The 21,472-nt window shown below is 37.3% G+C and overlaps 1 protein-coding gene across 1 annotated transcript; it reads left to right on the top strand.

Moving 5' to 3' along the window:
• The first annotated feature begins 20,079 nt into the window (after window positions 1-20,079).
• LOC143621656 (uncharacterized) lies at window positions 20,080-21,212 on the top strand. Its single transcript, XM_077093012.1, has 3 exons — window positions 20,080-20,281; window positions 20,346-20,571; window positions 20,763-21,212. Exons 1-3 carry the CDS (start codon window positions 20,120-20,122, stop codon window positions 21,203-21,205), a joined length of 831 nt encoding a protein of 276 aa, XP_076949127.1. The 5' UTR covers window positions 20,080-20,119; the 3' UTR covers window positions 21,206-21,212.
• Window positions 21,213-21,472: the final 260 nt, after the last annotated feature.

Raw genomic sequence — 21,472 nt, 5'->3', positions numbered from 1 at the left:
TCATCTTTCAAAGCTTCGTGTTGCGCCTCGCGAATCTGGTCGGGTAAGTTTGCATGAATCGTGAGTTGCAATGCTCGCACTCGTCTGGGTTTATCTGTTTCTTTTCTGCTGAAGGCGTCGGCCACTACATTGGCCTTGCCAGGGTGGTACTTGATGGCACAATCGTAATCTTTAAGCAACTCGACCCAACGACGCTGTCGCATGTTCAGCTCCTTCTAATCGTAGATATGCTGGAGACTCTTGTGGTCGGTGTAAATGGTAAACTTGGTATCGTACAAGTAATGCCTCCATATCTTAAGAGCAAACACCACAGCTCCAAGTTCCAAATCATGGGTCGTGTAGTTCTTCTCGTGAACCCGTAGTTGTCGAGAGGCGTAAGCTATAACCTTCTCGAGTTGCAACAGCACACAACCGAGACCTTGTATAGATGCGTCACAGTGTACCTCAAAATTTTCCGTTCCCTCGGGGAGGGCTAGAATAGGGGCGCTACAGAGTTTGGTTTTCAACAGTTGAAAAGCGGATTCTTGCGCGTCACCCCAATTGTACTTCGTACCTTTGTGAGTCAAAGCGGTGAGGGGTTGAGCAATCTTTGAAAATCCCTCGATGAAACGTCGGTAGTAGCCGGCCAGTCCTAGGAATTGCCGCACCTCAGTCGGAGTCTTAGGTGCTTCCCAGTTTTTGATGGCCTCTACCTTACCGGGATCGACATGGATACCATTCTCGTTGATCACATGCCCTAAAAAGTGAACCTCGCGAAGCCAAAATTCACATTTCGAGAGTTTAGCATACAGTTGTTCCTTCTTCAACAATTCCAGAATTACCCTTAAGTGTTCTTCATGGTCAGCTTCGTTCTTGGAGTAGACAAGAATATCATCAATGAAAACAATCACAAACTTGTCGAGGTACGCCTTGCATACTCGATTCATGAGATCCATAAATACGGCTGGTGCGTTGGTTAGGCCAAAAGGCATAACCGAAAACTCGTAGTGACCATACCGTGTTCTGAAAGCCGTCTTTGTAATATCTTCTTCGCGCACTCTTAGTTGGTGATAACCGGATCGCAGATCGATCTTCGAGTAGTAACTCGATCCTTGAAGCTGGTCAAACAGATCATCAATTCAGGGTAAAGGATAACGGTTCTTGACTGTCACCTTGTTCAACTCCCGGTAGTCGATACACATTCGGAAAGTCCCGTCCTTCTTTCTGACAAATAAGACAGGGGCTCCCCATGGCGATGAGCTAGGTCGGATAAAACCCTTATCCAACAAATCTTGCAACTGAGTGGACAGTTCCTGAAGCTCCGCCGGTGCGAGCCGATACGGGGCTCGTGCTATGGGTGCTGCACCGGGTGTCAACTCGATTTGGAATTCGACTTGACGAATAGGAGGGAGTCCGGGCAAATCCTCCGGGAAAACTTCCGGAAAATCTCGCGCAATCGGTATATCTTCAATTCGCTTCTCCTCCGCGGGTTTCTCAACAATCTGCGCCAAAATTGCCGGATGACCCTTTCGTAGATACTTCTGCGCCTTCATGAGGGTAATGACGCTGGTGGTCATGCCGCTTCTCTCACCTCGGACCGAAATGATCTCGCCGGAAGGGGTAGTAATGTGAACTATTTTGTCGTGGCATATAATCTCCGCTCGGTTCTCGGATAACCAGTCCATGCCGACAACGACATCGAAACTACTAAGCGTAAAAGGAATAAGGTCGATATCAAAAATATGACCTGACAATTTTAACTTACATCCCGCAAGTACATGAGTCGTTACTATAGTCTTACCGTCAGCTAATTCAACAGGAAACTTAGCATCTAACGGAGTTGGAGTTAAGTCTAAGAGTTGGCTGAAGGCTTTCGACACAAAACTCCTATCAGCTCCAGTGTCAAACAATACATAAGCAAAACAATCGTTCACAGGGAACTTACCAGTCACCACGTACGGATCATTGTGGGCTTGACCCGACCCAATTACAAAAGCTCTTCCATTGCCATTGCTTCCACCACTACTGCCACTTCCATTACCTCCGTTGTTGTCGTTCTGTTTCAGCTTGGGACAATCTTTCCTGAAATGACCTTCCTGCCCACATTCGAAACATCCCTTCGTCGTCATAGGTGGTTTAGGAGCACCCTTTGCCGCAAGGTCTCCTCTACATTCCTTCGCCTGGTGACCCATCTTTCCGCATCTCTGACACTTGACACGGTCACACGGGCCAACATGATGATAGTTGCACCTATTGCACTTCGGATATTTCCCAGCATATCCACTCGAACCCTGCCCGCTACCGTTGTTATTGTTGTTGTGATTCTGATTGTTAAAGCTCAAAGTGAATTCGGGCTTACGGTAGTGTTGTTGCTGTGGGAGGTTCGAGGATGAGGATCTGGTGTTGTCAAACTTCCTCTTTCCGCTGCTCGGGTTGCTGTTGCTGTTGTTGTCATTACTCGGGTTGTCACGGGCTTTAGTGGTTGAACCCCTAGGTGGTAACGCACCTTGGGTCACAGCCTGATCCGTCAGTTTCTGAGCTAAACGGATCGCTTGTTGAATCGTGGCTGGTCTGGAAGACGTCACCATGCCCTGAATTTGCGGTGCTAACCCATCGATATACATCTCAATCCTCTTACTCGGCGGGTCCACCATCCGCGGACACATCACAGCCAACTCGTGAGAACGGGTAGTGTAGGCTTCAATTTCTGAGCCCACCATCTTCAGTGACCAAAATTCTGACTCTAACTTCGAAATCTCCTCTCTCGGACAGTACTCCTCTCGCATCATGTTTTTGAACTCCTCCCAATTCATCGCGTTAGCCAGTTCCAATCCAAGGATCTGCACGTTCGAATTCCACCAAGTGAGGGCAGAATCCTCAAGTGTTCCAGCAGCGAATTTGACCCTACTGGCAGGGGGACAATTGCACATCTCAAATGCCGACTCGGCCTTCTCAGCCCAACGCAGGAAGCCTATAGCTCCCTCAGTGCCCTTAAACGTACTGGGCTTGCAGTCAAGGTAGTTCTTGAAGGTACACGTTCCACTTTGACCCCCAGCTTGATTCTGACCGTGTGCGGCTAAAGCGGTCGCTGCATGGTCGTTCAGCAGAGTTTGGAGTTCAGCTGCAGTCAAGTTGATGCTACCACGTCCGTGTCCAGCGTTTCTTCCAGCCATTTCCTAGAATCACAGTATAAAATGTTAAACATGAATTTTTCTTTCATATACAACACACCATACATGTAATAAAAAGATAGGTAAGAAAGAAATAAGAAACAACATCCCATCACAACCATATATTAATCTAAATAAAAATTCATGATTAAAACCATTGTATTCGCTACAAAGTATTTCCAATCAATCCTTAAAATCATAGAAAATAATAGTTCGGATGGAGACAACCCCTCCATCTTAGTGTCATCATCACTAGATGTCATCGTCCGAGGACACCTCTGAGTGTGCCTCCTCCTCAGCCGGTTCTTCCTCCGGTTCTTCTTCGGGTTCCTCCTCGGGATCTTCTTCAGGTTCCTCTTCAGGCTATGCCTCAGGCTCGGCCTCAGGTTCTGCCTCAGGTTCGGCTGCGTTCTGAGCAAGTTGCATTTGTAAGACATCGCAACGCTCTAGAGCTATCTCGGTTCGGGTCCTTGCTACTTGGAGTTGCTCTTGCAAGTCTATCATCTCGGCTTGCATCTTCCTCATAATCTTCATCTGTTGATCACTAGCCTCTTGCATTTCCTTCATTGCCGCTGTCATGCGGGCAATCTCCTCCTTAGTCTCGGTTCCGTCTTTTAACAGTCCGGAAACGTTAGCTCTCGTATAGCGCATGTAACCCACGTCACGCTCCAAGCAAGAAACAACAGCTGCGAGAACTCGCTCTACAGGTTCGGTTATGGGTGGTAGGGTGTTGGGGTAAGCAGGGTGGTTCGGGTGAGGTAACGGGGGAACTTGCTCGCGATAGACCATACGTCTGATCATGTTAGAGTACCAATCCCAGCTAACGTCGTTTTCGTATATGCCTCCGGATAGGCGGTACCTCTTGGGTGCGGGAGCTTCGAGTAACGGGACTACTCGGGGTGGCGATGCGGTAGGTAACTGCGGTTCCTTCCCGTGAGCATGAGTCATCGCATCAGATGATGATGAAGGTGGCGGCGTCGACATTCCTACAGGTAAGCCGTGTATGCGCGCGCGTATGAGTGAAAAAGGTAAAGAGATAAGATTACAAGACTACACAAACCTATGCAGTGCGTATCATTATAACTAATGGGTCATCGCGGTTATAGTCTGGTATGCATGCAGCTTCTAGTTCGCTATAACCAATGGATCTGATACCAATCTGTCACACCCTCAAAATCCACTAACGGAGTTTTACCGTCAGAGGGTGTGAACTAACAGGATCGGAATCATTAGTTATAACCAAACCATAAAACAAAGTTTCAAAACCATGAAAACGTTTACGAGTAATTAAATGCGGAAGCGTAAAAACCTTTAACTAAAAGTTGCGTCACGCAGGACGACTTAAAACCAATGATAACTGTTAAAAGTAAGTTTGCATAACAAAAGCGTTTTCAAGCAATGCATGTTCCTAAACCGCGCGCCCGCCTCGGCTACCTGAGAATAACATACTAAAAGTGTCAACACAAGGTTGGTGAGTTCACAAGTTTATATAAAAATAAATGTTTAGCGTTTGCGTTCAGCGTTTTGCGTTAAGTGTTTTGCGTTACAGCGTTTTGCGTTACAGCGTTTTGCGTTACCAGATAGTGTTATGTCAATTATATATCTATAGGTAGCTAGCCTATAAAACAAGTATCACTAAGTGTTCGACACCGAAGCTGACTGTTTATCAATTTGCCTTGCCACCAGGTCGTCCAGACCATGGTATGTGTTTAGCCAAGATTACACCCGCTCGACATCCAATCGAGTTTAGCGTTGGGTGGGGTTTGTCAAACCCAGTAGTACTACTCAACAGTGACTCGCTATTATCCAAATATTAACCGGTTCGATGTTATGAAGGACTTTAGTTTACGCGTTTGCCACTTAGTCTTTACAAGTGATATATAATCTATATTAACAAAATCTTAAATGCGTTCGGAGTATGTTATCTCCCCCAAGAGAAAAGCGTTTAAAGAGTTTAAAAGGGGAAAGTGAAACTCACTGTTTGCGAAGAAATTCCCAAATTAAATCACCAAGATGCGCGTCACCGAAAAACTCTCTCTAGCATTCTAAAACAACAAGGAGATTTTTCTAAGTGTCGGAATATTATCGAGTCTCTAGACCCGGCACATAATACCTATGCACATAACATGTTTCGTGTTTCGTTTGTTAATCGTGTGTGACTTTAACAAGTGTATTTGTGATACATTACATGTGTAAGCAATCATATACGTGTCATGTATTCATAATGTACATCACTAGCAATTTCTCCCCGTAAGGGCATTTTGGTCAAATCATGGCAATTAATTAGCAATTATTCCCCGCAAGGGCATTTTGGTCAAAACACGACAATTAACTTGCAATCACTCCCCTCAAGGGCAATTTGGTCAAAACACGATAATAAATTAGCAAGTATCATGTTTCATGCATTTTCACAAAACTCAGCAGCTAGTTTCACCGAGACAGAAATCCTACTTGAAAGATTGTACTATTCCACCGATCATAGCATCTCAATTAATTTACCAAAAATCATCACTGAAGCATATATGTCTTAGGTTTCCAGAACGTATTTTAGTATATTTTTATTCCACATAGTTTTCTCACAATCATCAAATCATTACAGCAAACTCATAACAGTCAAATTCATGCGCAACAGAATGTTATTTGAAATTCCCGTTAAATGAAAAATCCAATAAATGCAAGACCACTTGGGTTAGGTTTCTAACTCAATAAGTCAACTTCCAGAAGTGGAACCAACCCAATTGGTCTCGTAGTTCATGAGATATAACATTTACAAAACAACCTAACAGCAGGTCTAACAGCTCAGCTTTGCACAACGTTTTTGTAAAATCATAAAAGTTAACTTCTACTTGTCCAAAAATTACAAGTTTATACTCTATAGAAACTAGACTCAACCTAGTTTACTGTAGTACCAATAATCTCAACCAATTTTCACCTTTACACCTCGTTACAGTCAATTTAACATCACTAACACATTCTGTCCAGAAACTGTTTGCATCCAAACTCAACATATTAACTATCTATGAACCATCATGCATTCATATAACACTCTAGACTCCATAAACACCATCCATGCACATCAATTACACATTACATACATGATTAGGGTTTTTGTTTGAACTCAAATAAAAGACACAACAATTAACGTGTAACAATATCAATACTAGTTATCATATCATTATCAAATCAACAACAATCATAGTGAAACAACACCATATCAAAATCGGCAGCTAGGGTTTGTGATTAACCCAACAAACATCAAAATCAAGTATAAAGGATGCATAGGATAATCGATTATACCTTCCTAGCACCTAATTCTTCAATCAAAAGCTTGAATTGATGGTTGTATGTGTGTGTATAGGTGACGGCAGCCAAGGGTGATGGAGGGTGGGTTTCCGATCGGGGTAGGAGGAAAAGAAAAGAAAAAGTGTGTTAGGGTTTGTTTATTGTTATTATTTATAGAATACTATGTTACACTTTGGCCCCTCCACTTCTAAGTATTACTTTTCCTAGCTTAAACTAACTTGTTTACATCTTGAGTTTACGTTTATAACCATGTTATCACATAACACATAAGTCTAACACATAGTTATCACATAATTACTGTTTTGACGTTTTTCGTTTATTCATCAATCGTTTGCGTCAACTCGTTTGCGTTTCGGTGCAAATCCCGAAAGACTACACATGTAGTAAGTGTTAAGCGTCATTTAAACCCTAGTTTAAATGTAATGAAGTGTGCGTTATAGATTCAATGATCTTAAGTTTGAATTGACGGAGTTGAGTTAACGGAGTTAACCTGAAATTGACGATTGTCACAGTGGAAACCACACTGGGGGCAGAGCCTTAGTATCCAAGATACTAAGAACATGTTATTTCTGGCCAACAATGAAGAAAGATGCGATGGATTTCTCTAGGAAATGTGATGCTTGTCAAAGACCCAGCAATATCCTACATCAGCCAGCTGAACCACTACATCCCATTATATCCCCGTGGCCATTTATAAAGTGGGGAATGGATATCGTGGGAAAGTTTCCCAAGGCTCTTGGTGGAAAAGTCTTTATGCTAGCCATGATAGATTATTTCTCCAAGTGGATTGAAGCTAAGGCATTTGCCCAAGTGATGGAAAGAGAAGGGATCTTCTTTATCAAGCGCAATACCCTAACAAGATTCGGTATCCTAGCAGAGATCGTTTGTGATAAATGTTCACAGTTCATTGGTAGTAGGACAACCAACTTTTGTGAAAGTTGGGGAATTAAAATGATAACTTCAACGCCCGTACATCCTCAAGCCAATGGTCAAGCAGAATCAAGAAATAAGATCATCATCAACAATTTGAAGAAAAAGTTGGGATCCAAGAAAGGAAAATGGGCTGAAGAATTACCGTTCATACTTTGGGCTGATAGGACTACTTCAAAAAATGCAACGGGTCAAACACCTTTCTCTTTGGTGTTTGGAGCTGAAGCTGGTATCCCTACAAAGATGGGGATCCCCAAAGCAAGAACCAGCATGCAAGATACTGAGTCCAACAGTCAAAACCTTACTGAAGACCTAGACACTATCAATGAGCTCAGAGATCTCTCTAAGATCAGAATGGCATCATATCAACAATGAATAGCCAAGTCCTACAACAAGAATATCAGGCTTCGAAGATTCCAAGTAGGAGATATGGTATTGAGAAAAGCAATTCAGAATACCACCAACCCAGCAGATGGAAAACTAGCTCCAAAATGGGAAGGTCCTTATATGATTGATTCGGATACAGGAAAAGGAGCTTACAGATTGATGACTATGGAAGGTGATCCTAAACCAAGAGCTTGGAATGCTATACATCTTAAGAAATATTTCAGCTAGTATCTTAAACTGGTATGTTCACATATCCAACACTTTTGGATGAAGGTATTTCAAGGATCTGGGATCCCGTCAAAAGGAAGAGGCTGATCACCTCCCACACGAATAAGATATCCTAGATATCTTCTAAGGTTTAAAGGTTTTCACCTTTCTTACGAATTGAGTAACACCCCGCCTAGAGCGCACGATATTCGACTATAGTTCAAGATGGCCGGACTAGACTATGAAAAGTTGCTGATAATCTTGTTGTTGGCTATTGTTCGGATCCTCAAGATAAGTGGCAGACGTGTCACCCATACGTTCCTAAGGTTTATAACATTTTCATGTTATTTAAGGTTTTGGCATTTTCATGCCGCTCACGATTGGGTCTTTCCCAAGTTTTATCTAAGGTTTAAACATTTTCATGTCTCTCAAGTAAAGGCCTTGTCACCAGCATAATGGGTTTACCCAAGAAAAGGCCTTGTCGCCGGTACCATGGTTTTACCCTAAACAGGCTTTATCACCATATTTATTTAACTTAGTTTTGCTAAGAGATCAACCAAGTCGCCAAGTGGAAAAACACAATCTATTTGCCTTTAACTCAACTAGCATATATCCTAAAATCAAGACTCAGAAAATACTCAGCATTTGGGGAAATCATATGTAAGTTTGTTAGATCTATGAGTGTCTACTACAAAGGTACACTTTTACACCTAGCTTTATTATATACTTCATTATTAAGGTGTAACCTTTCGGCTTAATTGTGACAACTTTCACCTAAATGACTTTAAAGAAAATCTTTTCTTGATATATTATGTTTAAGATATTTTGCTAAGATAACTTATCTCGAACATCATGCATACAAAACACAAGTTAAGCCAAAAGATTATGTTACTAACATCCAAATGCAGAGAAATAAAAACGATACCCAAGCTTCATCCTCAAAAAGAGAAGACCCATCCACCCGGGCTCCATTAAAAGGTCAGGACAAAGGATAACGTAGGCTTTGTCCTGGAACCCAGGATCCCTCCACCTGCGTTCTTCAAAATGTCGATTATCCTAAGAGGGATTTAAGATCCCTAAACTTATTGTTCAAAGACATGAAAAGTAAATTGTTCAACAAACCAACTACCACAAACCATAATAAAAAAAACACCACAAAACAGAGCTCAGGCCTTTTCATTCTTACCCTCATCGCTCTGCAAACCAGCACCACCCATCTGCTCCACCGCAACCTCCCTGGCCTTTGTAGAATCCTCAGCATCCTTTTCCGCCACGCTTGGCCTGGGCTCATCCATGATCTTTCCAGTCAGGTCAGCCATAATCTTTTCCCAAGATGCCACATCCCAGAAACATGTCTCCAACCCCGCTTCCGTCACCTACTTGGCCATCCTAAGCCTGTATTGGAAGATGGAGATTGCAGCAGATTTCTTAGCCCCCTCTGTGACCTCCTGAAGTTTCTCCTCGTGATCCCACTCCATGTGCACCAACTCCTTCCTGGCCAGAGAAAGCTCGCTCTTCGTATCGTCAAGCTCCTTAGTCTTCTTCTCTAGGAGGGCGGTTTTTGAGGAGCCAATCTTTCGCATATCGGCAATTCGGGCATTCAATTCGATCAGTTCCTGGTTCACGGAGGCAAATCTAGAGGAGAATTACTCGAGGCCCTGTCAAGACAAACAATTTTCAGGTTAAGTTATTCTCAGGATACAATAGACAGAAATGGATACCTGCTGCATCTTGGTCAGGGCATCCTGGAAATCAACATCATGAATGGAAGTAGAGTCGGACTGCTCTTGATTTTTCCTTTGCTTGGAACTCTTGGGACGTCCACTTTCCGGCTTGGGGAGCGAGCTCAGGGCAACTTCCTTCTTGACAGTGCTGCGTGTGGAGACCATGCTATCAATATCTTCTAGACCGAAAACAGCTACAGATTTGCCTACATTCGGATAAACAGGTCAGTATCTTCGAACTTGTATCTCTTATGACTAACGTATAATTTCTTCTTACCAAACATATCGCTAGGAGAATCCTTCATTCGGGATATTTATGGCTGAACTTGAGCTGGAAAGTTCTCTTCGTCTTCCTCTATGTTATAGAAGGCGTTGACCCTGGCCACAGTCTGGCTGGTCGGAGGGGCGATCTCAAAGAACTTCAAAGCTACAACACAAACAAAAAGAAAGCGAATTAGTACCGAACATTTCAGCATAATGTGTCAACATTACGTATCATGCATTCTGTAACCCAACGATATGGAAGATTTATGGAGTCTGGATGGGAATCCCTTTTAACGAAGAAGAATTGCTTCTTCCATTGATCATTATTCTGGGTAGTTCTCAGGATAAGAGGGTTTCGGTCAAATTTTGTTTTTAGAAGGTATCGACTAGAGTTGTGGCTGCGAAGATCGTACACATAGGCTAGTTTAGAGAGAGAAAACTCGATAGCATGATCAGAGATCAAGCATTCAAGAACAAACAAAGTTCTCCAAACCATCGGCATAGTTTGGATAAAGCTCAGACCGTTGTCTTCGAAAAAAACTTGTGGTGAAGGTGGGAAAATAATAGCTAAAGCCAATTTTAAACGGAAGATACGGAAAATAGACCCAGGTTTTAGAAATCATGTCGGATCTGATCATATGATCGAAGGATTTGATGATGGTTTGGGGGGGGACAGTTTTTGGCTTTCAAGGCTCATATATCCATATCATTGAAGGTGCAAACTTCATTGACAGGATCCTTAAGAAGATTTTGTGAAACAAAATCTGCAATACCGGATGTTTGAGCTTTTTGCTCATGGTTATGAAGATATGGATGAAGAACAAAGAAAGAAAGAATAATTACCTTGATGAAGTTGTGTGAGTATAAAAGTAACCCTCGAGAATAAATGTAGGGATAATAATGCAACTTACCGATTTGTCACAATTCGCGGATGATCGACACGTGTACTCTATCGGGCTCACTTTTGAATTCGAATTTCAAAAATTGACAGCTGTAATCCATCTTTACAACCGTCTAGTTGGGGACAATTGTTATACGTGGATCTTTTGGTATCATAAACTGCGGTATATTCAGGACAACCTCAGGATGTAGTATCCTCCAAACGACAGGTATACTTAATATATCATCGTACTAACAATTAAATCTCCACTTTTATTTGATGTTAACAGGTCAAGCAACGTTCTACACGTCTTCCTGAAGACTCGGTCCACTCTCAACCACCTAAGCAGCTTGCGTCATGGAGAGCAACGACTATATTTGATTTAGTCTAGGTTTTCCTGATTTTTAGGAATTTTTTGTTAGCTTACTTTTTGTTTATATAGAGCCGATACTTGGACTATACACACACAACACCTATGCTCGATACTTAGCAACATTCAATTATTGTAACACAGTCCAGATCGATAGCTCCAACAGTTATACTTTTTTCATTATTTAATAAATTTGTGGTGATAGTTTTCACCACCCGGGATTTTTTTCTTGTTATCCTCAGGATAACAGGCTTTTTCCTCGCAATAAATCCTTGTCATACTGCATTTACACGCATTTTTATCAAGCACCTAACCTCACTTACTGATTTGGTTACGAAATTACTCTTGTTGATTTTTACCCAAAAACAGTAACAATGGTTTTTTATCTTTAATATGAGTATGACTTTGTTATATAAAAATTAAAACAAAAATTACGTCATTGTGTCTTTGTGTTTGTCATTGTGTCTTTTTTCGTCATTGTGTCTTTTTGTTTCTCATTGTGTTTTTTTTCGTCATTGTGTCTTTCAAATCATCGTTGTGTTTTTTTTCAAATGCTAATAATACGTGAATATTCTAATAAAATAACAACAAATTATCTAATACATAAAGCACAATGATGAATACATATTACACAAATACTTGAAACGTAAAACACAATGATGAATACATATAACACAATCACCTGAAACGTAAAACACAATGGTGAATATATATATATAACACAATGACCTGAAACGTAAAATACAATGGAAACTATATATTACACAATGATGAGTAGAAAGACAAATGATGAGTACAAAGACACACAAAGACACAATGACAAACAAAAAGACACACTGACGTAATCTTTGTCTTAATTGTTAGCTTTAATATGAGTACCAATTGATAACACAATGCATTAAAAACTCAATTAAAAATCATAATGAACAACTAATAACACAATTTTTTTTTATTTTTATATAACAATATGATACTCATATTAAAAATAAAAACACGTTTGTTATTGTGGTGAATTTTTTTAAAAAAAATAATGTTGTCTTCTCATATCTATTTAACACAACCATTTAAGATTGTTCATCGCTACTCTATTTATTTTACAACAGAACCTTATTCTTTGTAAATTTAGTTTTTAAATCTGTGACAACATTTTGTTATAAAAATCATTTTTATACACATAATATTTAATATAACAATATCGGTATGAATGCTTTATTTGAAATAAATCAAACATCAAGATTTGGTTTTCAACTTAAAATTATAGTGCATAATATATTAAAAACTTAATAAAAAAAGTCATAAGTAAAAATTATTATATGAAACAATTTAATTTACGTATTACATATAATAATTTTTTATTTTTATTATATTTTTCACCCATGCGAAACATAGGTACTAACCTAGTAAATAAATATTATATTTATATATCTTTGACATATGGTAACTTAGGGATTTTAAGATACATTATTGTAGATTCTGTAAGTGAAACAAAATCTTAAAATGCTCGTAACACTCTAAATTATATCCCATGATCATCATGGTTTTTATAATTATATTTAATGAATTAACTGATGCTTAAAATTTTGACACATGAAAATACACCATCTTTAGTTCAATAAAATATGCATATATTTATTCATTTATTTGCTATGATTCGTTTATGAACATTATATTATATAAAGAATAAAGAACAATAATTGTAAGAGACAAAACAATGACCAAAGCCAAGGCCCACTGATCATCACCTAGTCTGGTTTCCGCGAAAGACGAGGACGAATCAAATGGGTAGTTTAAGTTTTAGTTTAATACTAAAATACACATATATCGATCTCATGTTCAATTAGAATAATAATATTCGAATATTTGTGTATATCCGAACTAGTCATTCATCTTCTCCTATTGGACATGCTGATTGGGATTAAGCTGTTAATCACACCCATCTTTTGTCACTCACTAAAGCCATGGATGCCTTAGAACCGTATTATTTTAATAATCATAATATTAGACATGCGATATTTGAACACCACGGTGGTTATCCGGACACCATTTGAAACTTATACGACTTGTATAGGCCAATATAAGTCATATAAGAGACTCTTTTACTTAGTGTCAGTTTTATGTTTGTGTATGTTTATGTGTCTTGTATATCACTATAGCAGTATAGGTCTATACGACTCTTACGCTGTGCTCCCTAGTCTCATTTAGGAGGGGAGGGGAGGGGAGGGGAGGGGAAATAGAGTAAAAGATAAAAAAAAAATCATATTCCGAAGATTTTTTATTAAGAGGGGGGGGGGGAGAAAAGAGGGAAAATGCTGAAAAATATGAGCATATTATCATCCCCCAAATTAAAGAGATTAGGAGAGAAAATATTTTAGTCTAATAATGATTTTCTATCAATTCCTAAATTCCTCATATCAAACTCCCTATTACATAAAAGGGTATAATAGGAAAATTTTATCTTTCTTTTCCTTTTTTTTTAACTCGGGAACACCAAAAATGTTTAATTTCCTTTCTTTTCATCCTAATTCTCCTTCGTTCCCCTCCCCTCGTTAAATGAGTCCCGAGAACACAGCGTTAGATATCTATATTGCTCATATAGGCACATTTTCATCTTCTTATTTTTGTTTTCATCCAACATAGTTATAAATAATAAACACGTAACTTACATGTTCGTATTTTACTTCATACCAATTGAACAACCTATAGACAGCATAAGCGTTTCGGCGTGCCAGCCTTCTAAAAATCATCATGTGATTCATTCCGATAGCCGATGTTAATTCTTCCCGTGCCACATACAATTTAATTTCACGTACTCTGTCAACCCTAATGTACGACGTTAAATGTTCAACGTCATCCTTATATCTCAACAGAAGTAATCATGTATCCAAATCGTATGTCAGTGATTAAAAGTAAAACCACATGTACGAGTGTTAAGGCCTATACAAGCTGTCAAAGACCTGTACGAAGACTATATACAACTTGTATACTATACGAGTCGTATAACATGCAAAAAGTTGCGACTCTCATCTCTCCACACATGTATCGGGCACACATTGTCTATATGTTGTAAGGCCTGTATAGACACTATGGGAGTGGTGTCTGCATATAACATCCCTAATAATAAAGACAAACTATTTTAAACACTCAGATGTCTCGGGTTCAAATCCTATGGAAATTTGTGCTTCAATCAAAATAATGATATGATAGCAATAATATAGTTTCTTATAATATATCGAATAACAATTTGGATATTCCCTCTGAGTTTTAGAATATTCATTTAATTTGCTCTTTTTCAACAAAATGATTTTCCACGCAAGAAGGTTAAAGATTGTATGTATCAGTATAATCCCATCAGAGATTTAAAGTTAAAGTATTTTCTGAGTGGGTTGTTAGAGAAAAAAAAAGTGTATCTTCACTCTTAACATACTCCATCAACAACTTGCAAAGGCCAAAAACTTGTATCCTATAGACGAATTTGGAATCATCCAAAATTCGATTGAGAAAACATAAAGCCATGGAAAACCAAAATTTAACTTCATGGATAATCTCAAGACAAAATAGAGGATGGCCATAAGATTATATGGTCCAACTATTCCACTTTCACCGTAAATCTTACTAAAAAAAGACTATGGAGAACCTAAAGCCAAGGTAACTCTCAAGTCAAAGTGATAATGAATAGCCTAGATAAATTAAGCTAAAGTGTCCAACCGATCACGTCTATCATACGATATGGAGATGTGAAACTGCTAAAGAGATATAGGATGTCTTTCTAACTTGGTAAGAGAATATGAAAAATTCTTCTAAGATAGAGGTGAACCAACCATTGAGATTTATTTGAGAACACCCACAATCGTATTGAGTGGCGCTCCAAGTTTTTTAGAGGCCTCAAGCTAACAATCAAGTTAGGGGCTTTTTTTCAATCTTTTCTAATATAAGCCCTCCTCCTTTATCTGGGCTTGAGACTGGCAATAATAAACCAAAACGTTTTTAGTTGGCGGAGTTAAAAATGTTTTTTTTAAGTTAAATCTTGTCGATGGAAAACAATGCTTACATGAAATTTAGTTTTCTAGCTTTATTAGATGCAAATTGTTTAATGAAATAATCATAGTCAATATCTATCAAAAAGTTCTTCTCAATCGACAAAAGAGCTAAACCGTTTAACCTTTCTTGTGACATTGTAGATCTTAAATAATTTTTTATCAACTCTAATTTGGAAAAACTACGCTCTGCGGAAGCAACAGTTACAGGAATAGTTAACACAATTCTATAGGCAATTTAAGCATTCGAAAAAGAATCAAAGTTTTTAATATAATTTAATATGTTAATAAGTGTCTCGGATTATAAATCTATAATATCTCTTAGCATTTTTAGCTCTTGAAATAGATCTAAACCATCAATATCTACCTTACCGTCATGTTTCAAAAAGATTTCAAGATTAATACACTTCTTTTTTAAAGTTTCTTCAGTGAACGATTTTAACTTTTCTATACTAAACAAAAAACCGTAAATAGTTTCAAACTCTTTAAATTGATTAAATCTACTTGTGAGTGAAGATATAGCTTGATCTACTATGAATAAGAAATAATCGGTTCTAAACCATTCAATAGGAGTTCTTAAAGTTCCATTATCAATGTTTTTATCAAACTTTTTATTTCTACGAATAATATGTTTCTCACGAAAAACAAGTTCAATGCCAATATCTAAAGCTATTTCTTTGGTGCGTCCATAGCTTTTTTAAATCCCTCATCTCTATACTTTAAAAAAAAAACAAATAAGTTCATTTAGTTGTTTTATAACATCATCTATACAATATCTTTTGCTTGTTAGTTTTTACTAACTATATTAATAGGAAACAAAATGTCATACCAAAAAACCATCGCTATTAAAAATTCAACATTTTCAAAATGTTCAGTAACTAAATTTTTAGCATCACCTTTAATAACTAAATTTTTAGCCTCAACACTATCCTCATATAACTCTAATAATGCTTCTCTTAACTGTGAAGCTTGAAACCTAATTGTGTTAACAGTTTCTAATCGACTTTCCCAACGCATTTGTGATAATGGTTTAAGAGTTAAATTTTTTACATTATCTTGTAAAATTTTCCATCTTTTAGGGGATGATGAGAACAAAGAATAAACACGTTGTATTACACCAAAAAAATCCTCAGCATTGTTACAACAGATAGCCATATCAGAAATCGCTAAATTTAAACTATGACAACCACATGGTGTGTAAAATGCTCTAGGGTTTATATCTAACAATCGTTTTTGCACGCCTTGATGTTTTCTCTTCATATTTGATCCATTATCATATCCTTGTCCTCTAATGTCATTTACATCAAGTCCTAAATTATTAATTTCTTCAATAATAACATCGAAAAGGCCTTTACCGATTGTATCATCTACTATTAAAAATACTAAAAAATATTCATTAACTTGAATTGGAGTTGACGAAACATCTACACATCGTAAGACAATAGACATTTGTTCTTTATGACTTATATCGGGGGTGCAATCAAGTATAATTGAAAAATATTTAGCTTTTTTAAGTTTTTTAATAATTTTAGTTTTTATTTCATTTTCTAACAAACAAATCAGTTCGTTTCATATTGTGCCCAATGTAATGATTATGAATTTCATTATCTTTTATGTGTCTAATATGTTCTTGCATTACTGGATCAAATTCTGCAATCATCTCAACAATAGCTAAAAAAATTACCGTTATTTTCTTGATAAATTTTTTCATTTTTCCCACGGAATGCTATATTTTGTTTACCAAAACTCTATACAACAGCAAGTATTCTTATTAGCACATTTCTCCAATGTTCTTTATCTTTATATATTCGATCTTGAGTTTGTTTATCAATTGTTTTATTTTTTGCCAATCTTATCTCTAAACCCATCCATGTTCTCATATTGATAATATGCACATTACTTATCTCGTGTTCTTTAATTTAGAACTAAGATTTCTCCAATCGTTACTACCTTCGGATGCTAATTTACTTGCACATTGATTAACATCAAATAATTTGCAACAAAAACAAAAATGCTCTATCTTGTTCTATATAATAAACCAACCATTTTCTTTCTATTTTTTCTCCATTCGGTAACTTTCGCATATAAAGAGACGTATTGAAAATTCTTGAATATTCATCTTTTGGAAATTTGTAACCATAAATTTTAACCGGGCCTTTTTCTGCAAGTAGATCCTTTAAATCATTATTCATATTATTCCATTGACTTGGGTCAACAATATTTAGAGGTTCATTAGCTTGATTCTCATTTGGAAGTTGATCATTATTTATATGTTCATCATCACTTGTTAGCCCATCAATTGTAGGTTCATTATTTGTCGGTTGTTCGTCATTTGTAAGTTCATCATTTTTAGGTTTGTTATTTATAGGTTGTTCGTCATCTGTAAATTCATTATTTATAGGATGATCATCATTTGTAGGCTCATTGTTTGTAGTTTTTGTGGATGTGAAAAACTTAAAAATGTCTCATTTTTGTGATTCAATTAAAGCCTCTCTTTTAAGTCTTTTTTGCTTTTTTGCATAACCAGATTCGTAAGTTCGGTGTTGATGTGACATTGAAACAAGTAGCAAATAACAAAGGGCAAGGATTCAATTAAGTAGATTCTAAATTTCTAAACTCTAATACAACTGGGCAAAAATTCAGTTAGGGCAGATTCTAAATTTCTAATACAATTGGGCAAGAATTCAATTGGGCAAATTATAAAACGTCAAATCAGTATATAGACAAAGGCATATGATAACAATAATTTAACCTCAAATTGGCAGATTCTAATAGCAATTTAGTAAATCCACTTGAACCGGGGCAGCAATTGAAATAAAAACTGCAGTACTGCACATTGAAGTCTTGAACCAGATGCTTATGGCACTCAGCCTCGGAAGTCAGAACCAGAAATTGACTAAAATTTGCAATTGTTGTTCAATAACTGATTAAAAATAGCAGAATAGACGATAATAAGAACCAGAGAATCTACTATGTTGTTTAAACAGAGAGTATGGAACTTACTTGGTAAGATGAACATGAAGGAAATAGATCCGTTAGCCATTAATGATGATTTCCACTTTCCAATCCATGAATTTCGTGACACCGTGATGGCGTGATAGTCGCTTGGTATCTTCCAATCTTGTTTCTGACTTCCCGTCTTCTTGTGGATGAATCGAACGGCCTGCTGTCTGCTGAACCCTAATGTAATTTTTTTTTTTTAAATTACGGGGCCTCTAAGATTTGGGGGCCTAAAGCCCAAGTTTGGGCCAAGTGGTATATTGGGCCGGCAGAATAAATTTTTAGGCATATGAGAAACAGAGATGATATCACTAAAGCTGAAAAGTTCATGCAATCTCTTCACACTGTATGGGATCAACTTCTTTTTGTCATGAAAGTTGTAGGCACTTGGTCATTTCAACGCTATCCAAATGTTGTTTACAAACAACAATAAGTTGTAAACTTTAATCCTTGGACTTCAGATTTCTACCACAACCGTCCAGAAATCTTTCGTACCACCCTTATATTTCCACATTAACCGCTCGGGTCCTTCACATATAAAGACTCATCCATCCTTAAAAAGGACTCATTTCTTCTTCAATCTATAACTATCACTAAAATCATTACATAACCACATAATCACCAGCTTTTACATTTAGTTTTCATATAGAAAGTTTTTATTGTAAGAAGTTACTTGTTTTTTTATTGTTGTATTGATTAATTATGTTATTGCAATACTCAATTAAAGGTTAGGGTCTTATTGATCAAAGTTCTTACCAAGCAAAATTGTAATTGCGGAGTAAGTTGCTACTATAACAAAATAATAACTATCACATTAAAAGGTTTTAAGGAATATAAGATATAATAAGATGTATATTAAATTTGAAATTCATTATCTATTTTGTAGTAACATAAGATCGAGAGAGGGGAATAGCGGATCAAGGATAGGAAGAAGGTTGACCTAATCCACACGTTTTATTAATCTCATTTTTCAACTCTCACTGACACCACTAAACATACTTTAAACCATTTTTTACAAATAAACTTGAAACATATTTGTTGAAACGGGCCGGGGATCTGAAGATATCTAAATCAACGTGTAAGGATGGCTTGAGAACCAAGATCATTCCTTTGTGTGTTGAATGTGAATATCTTGAGTGTATTAAATGCTTATTCTTGGTGGTTGCTATTTATAGTCCTCTTATGGTTAACAGCAATCTCTGATATAATTAATGTTCACGTTCTATTTTAGTGTCGGGCGTGCTTTACTTTCTTTAATAGTTGTATTCTTTTCTAGGTCTTGTTTGGGAAACTTCCTCTGTTGGAACTTGGAACTCAAAGTTGTCAATCTCTTGGAAGTTGTTTCCCTTCAACCGACTAGATGGAGTTTGAATCCGTTTGTCATCCTGGGGTACGTCACGTGTATAATCCGATCCGGGTCCTTCTATGTGTTCCGACCAAGTTTGACACTTGGACTCGCGTGCTTATGGTTAGATGTTCGATTCCAGATTAGGCTTCGGAGCCCAGTCCGTGGTGTGGTGCGTTTATGGTTTTTATTCGTAGTGGGTGTTCGGACCCGATATACTTGTCATCAATATTCATTGGTAAAGATAAGATTAAGAATAAAAAATAATTACTTTTGAAAACGTCATAATCCAACTTAGCAAAAAGTTCATCCAAGTGAATAAAAAAACACATAATCAATACTTTTATAATCCAAAATTGAACCTGTCGACTTATCGTCATAAATAACATAAAAACTTATGTATATAAAAAGTTTGAAACAAAATATAGACCCATTCTTTTAAACAGGAATGTTAATAAAATATGAATTATCAGTGGCCAATAGCAACCCGAAATTATCAGAGCAATATAATAATCTTGTAACTGATATGATCTTCAAGTTCGTTGAAGAGAGTGAGCTTTCATTGGGAAGCTCGTTCAATTCCGGGGACAGTCACAGTGATGATAATGGAGATCTCAATTTCGAAGAAGACGATGAAAATCCGGAAGAGAACAAATCTTTCTGGGAGTCTCAAGAACAACTTCTAACGGTAGAAGATATATATTCTTGTAAATTGTTTTGTAGGAATGAATTAATAATATTCTTTGTTACAGGAAAATCTATATAGAACTAGTTCGGTTGAGTTGAAGATTAGGCAGGCAACTAAAGAGATCATAAAGGAGATGAAGGCGGTTTGCTGTTGTGACTGTAGAGGTGTGATGGCGGTTGATGGTTGCCGGAGGTGTTTGCAGATGGAGATCACTGACCGGTTGCAAGGAGCAGGCTATAACTGTGGCACTTGCAAGGCCAAGTGGGCTAATCTGAAAGAGATCCCTGCAGGTAAACAATTTGATGCACAAAAACAAACTATTGTTTTTAACGGAAATACATCATAATTAAATAATTAAAAGTAAAATCATATGTTATTATCTATTAAAGATGATAACATTAAAATTTTGACAAATAATATAATATATTATTTTTAAAAACAGACAGGTTTGTTTTAACCTATAGTGATTATGATTTTTCAGGCGAACACACCTATATAGAAGTACCGGGCAGTTCAAATTCTAAAAAGGGTGTTCTAAGAGTTATCAGTGAGTTAAATTTCCGGGCCGAATTTGAGATGGTTAAGGGTAGCGAAGAATACAACCGTCTAATAAGCCGGCTACCAGAAATATATGTAGGAAAAACAGAGAGACTCAAATCATTGATCAAGATACTATGTTTAGCATCAAAGAAGTGCATGAAAGATCAAAAAATGCACATTGCGCCTTGGCGGAAGCTCAAATACATGCAAGCTAAATGGCATGGGGTACGCGAGTCAGAACCGGGTTCATCACCGGAGATATTGTCTGTAGTTGAGTGTTCGAATCGCTTGTCACGCCCAATGGTTTCATTACTTACTTTTGATTTAGTTGAGAGTTTGAACACATCATCTGGTTTACGTTCTGTGGCAATAAAAGTTTTGTAATGAATTATAAGAATTTAAGATAAAGAATTTGAATTTGGAGAGGTATTGTAGGTGAGGAAATTAATGGGTTAGTTTATGTGTTATTTAGTACCTTGGAGTTATGAGAAATATGCTTTTGGTTTGTAGCTATTTGTTTATAGGATTTCTTTATTATAGCATTCCATAATCCATACACCGTATACTCTATTTTAATATAGTTACAAGGCTATTGATCAGTGTATGACACGGGTGGAAATAATGAAATCGTCTAACAAACATATGTAAATT

Source organism: Bidens hawaiensis, unplaced genomic scaffold (genome assembly GCF_021521415.1).
Source record: "Bidens hawaiensis isolate Kalapana, Puna unplaced genomic scaffold, B.hawaiensis_p1.1 tig00002924_1, whole genome shotgun sequence".
NCBI lineage: Eukaryota > Viridiplantae > Streptophyta > Magnoliopsida > Asterales > Asteraceae > Bidens > Bidens hawaiensis.
This window is presented reverse-complemented; position numbering and strand designations above follow the sequence as displayed.

Bases quoted from the DNA above. Each gene is read 5' to 3' on its own strand.
- LOC143621656 (XM_077093012.1), top strand. From the start codon at position 20,120: ATGATCTTCAAGTTCGTTGAAGAGAGTGAGCTTTCATTGGGAAGCTCG. The intron at 20,282-20,345 runs GTAGAAGATATA...TCTTTGTTACAG, and splicing joins CTCAAGAACAACTTCTAACG to GAAAATCTATATAGAACTAG. The intron at 20,572-20,762 runs GTAAACAATTTG...ATGATTTTTCAG, and splicing joins TCTGAAAGAGATCCCTGCAG to GCGAACACACCTATATAGAA.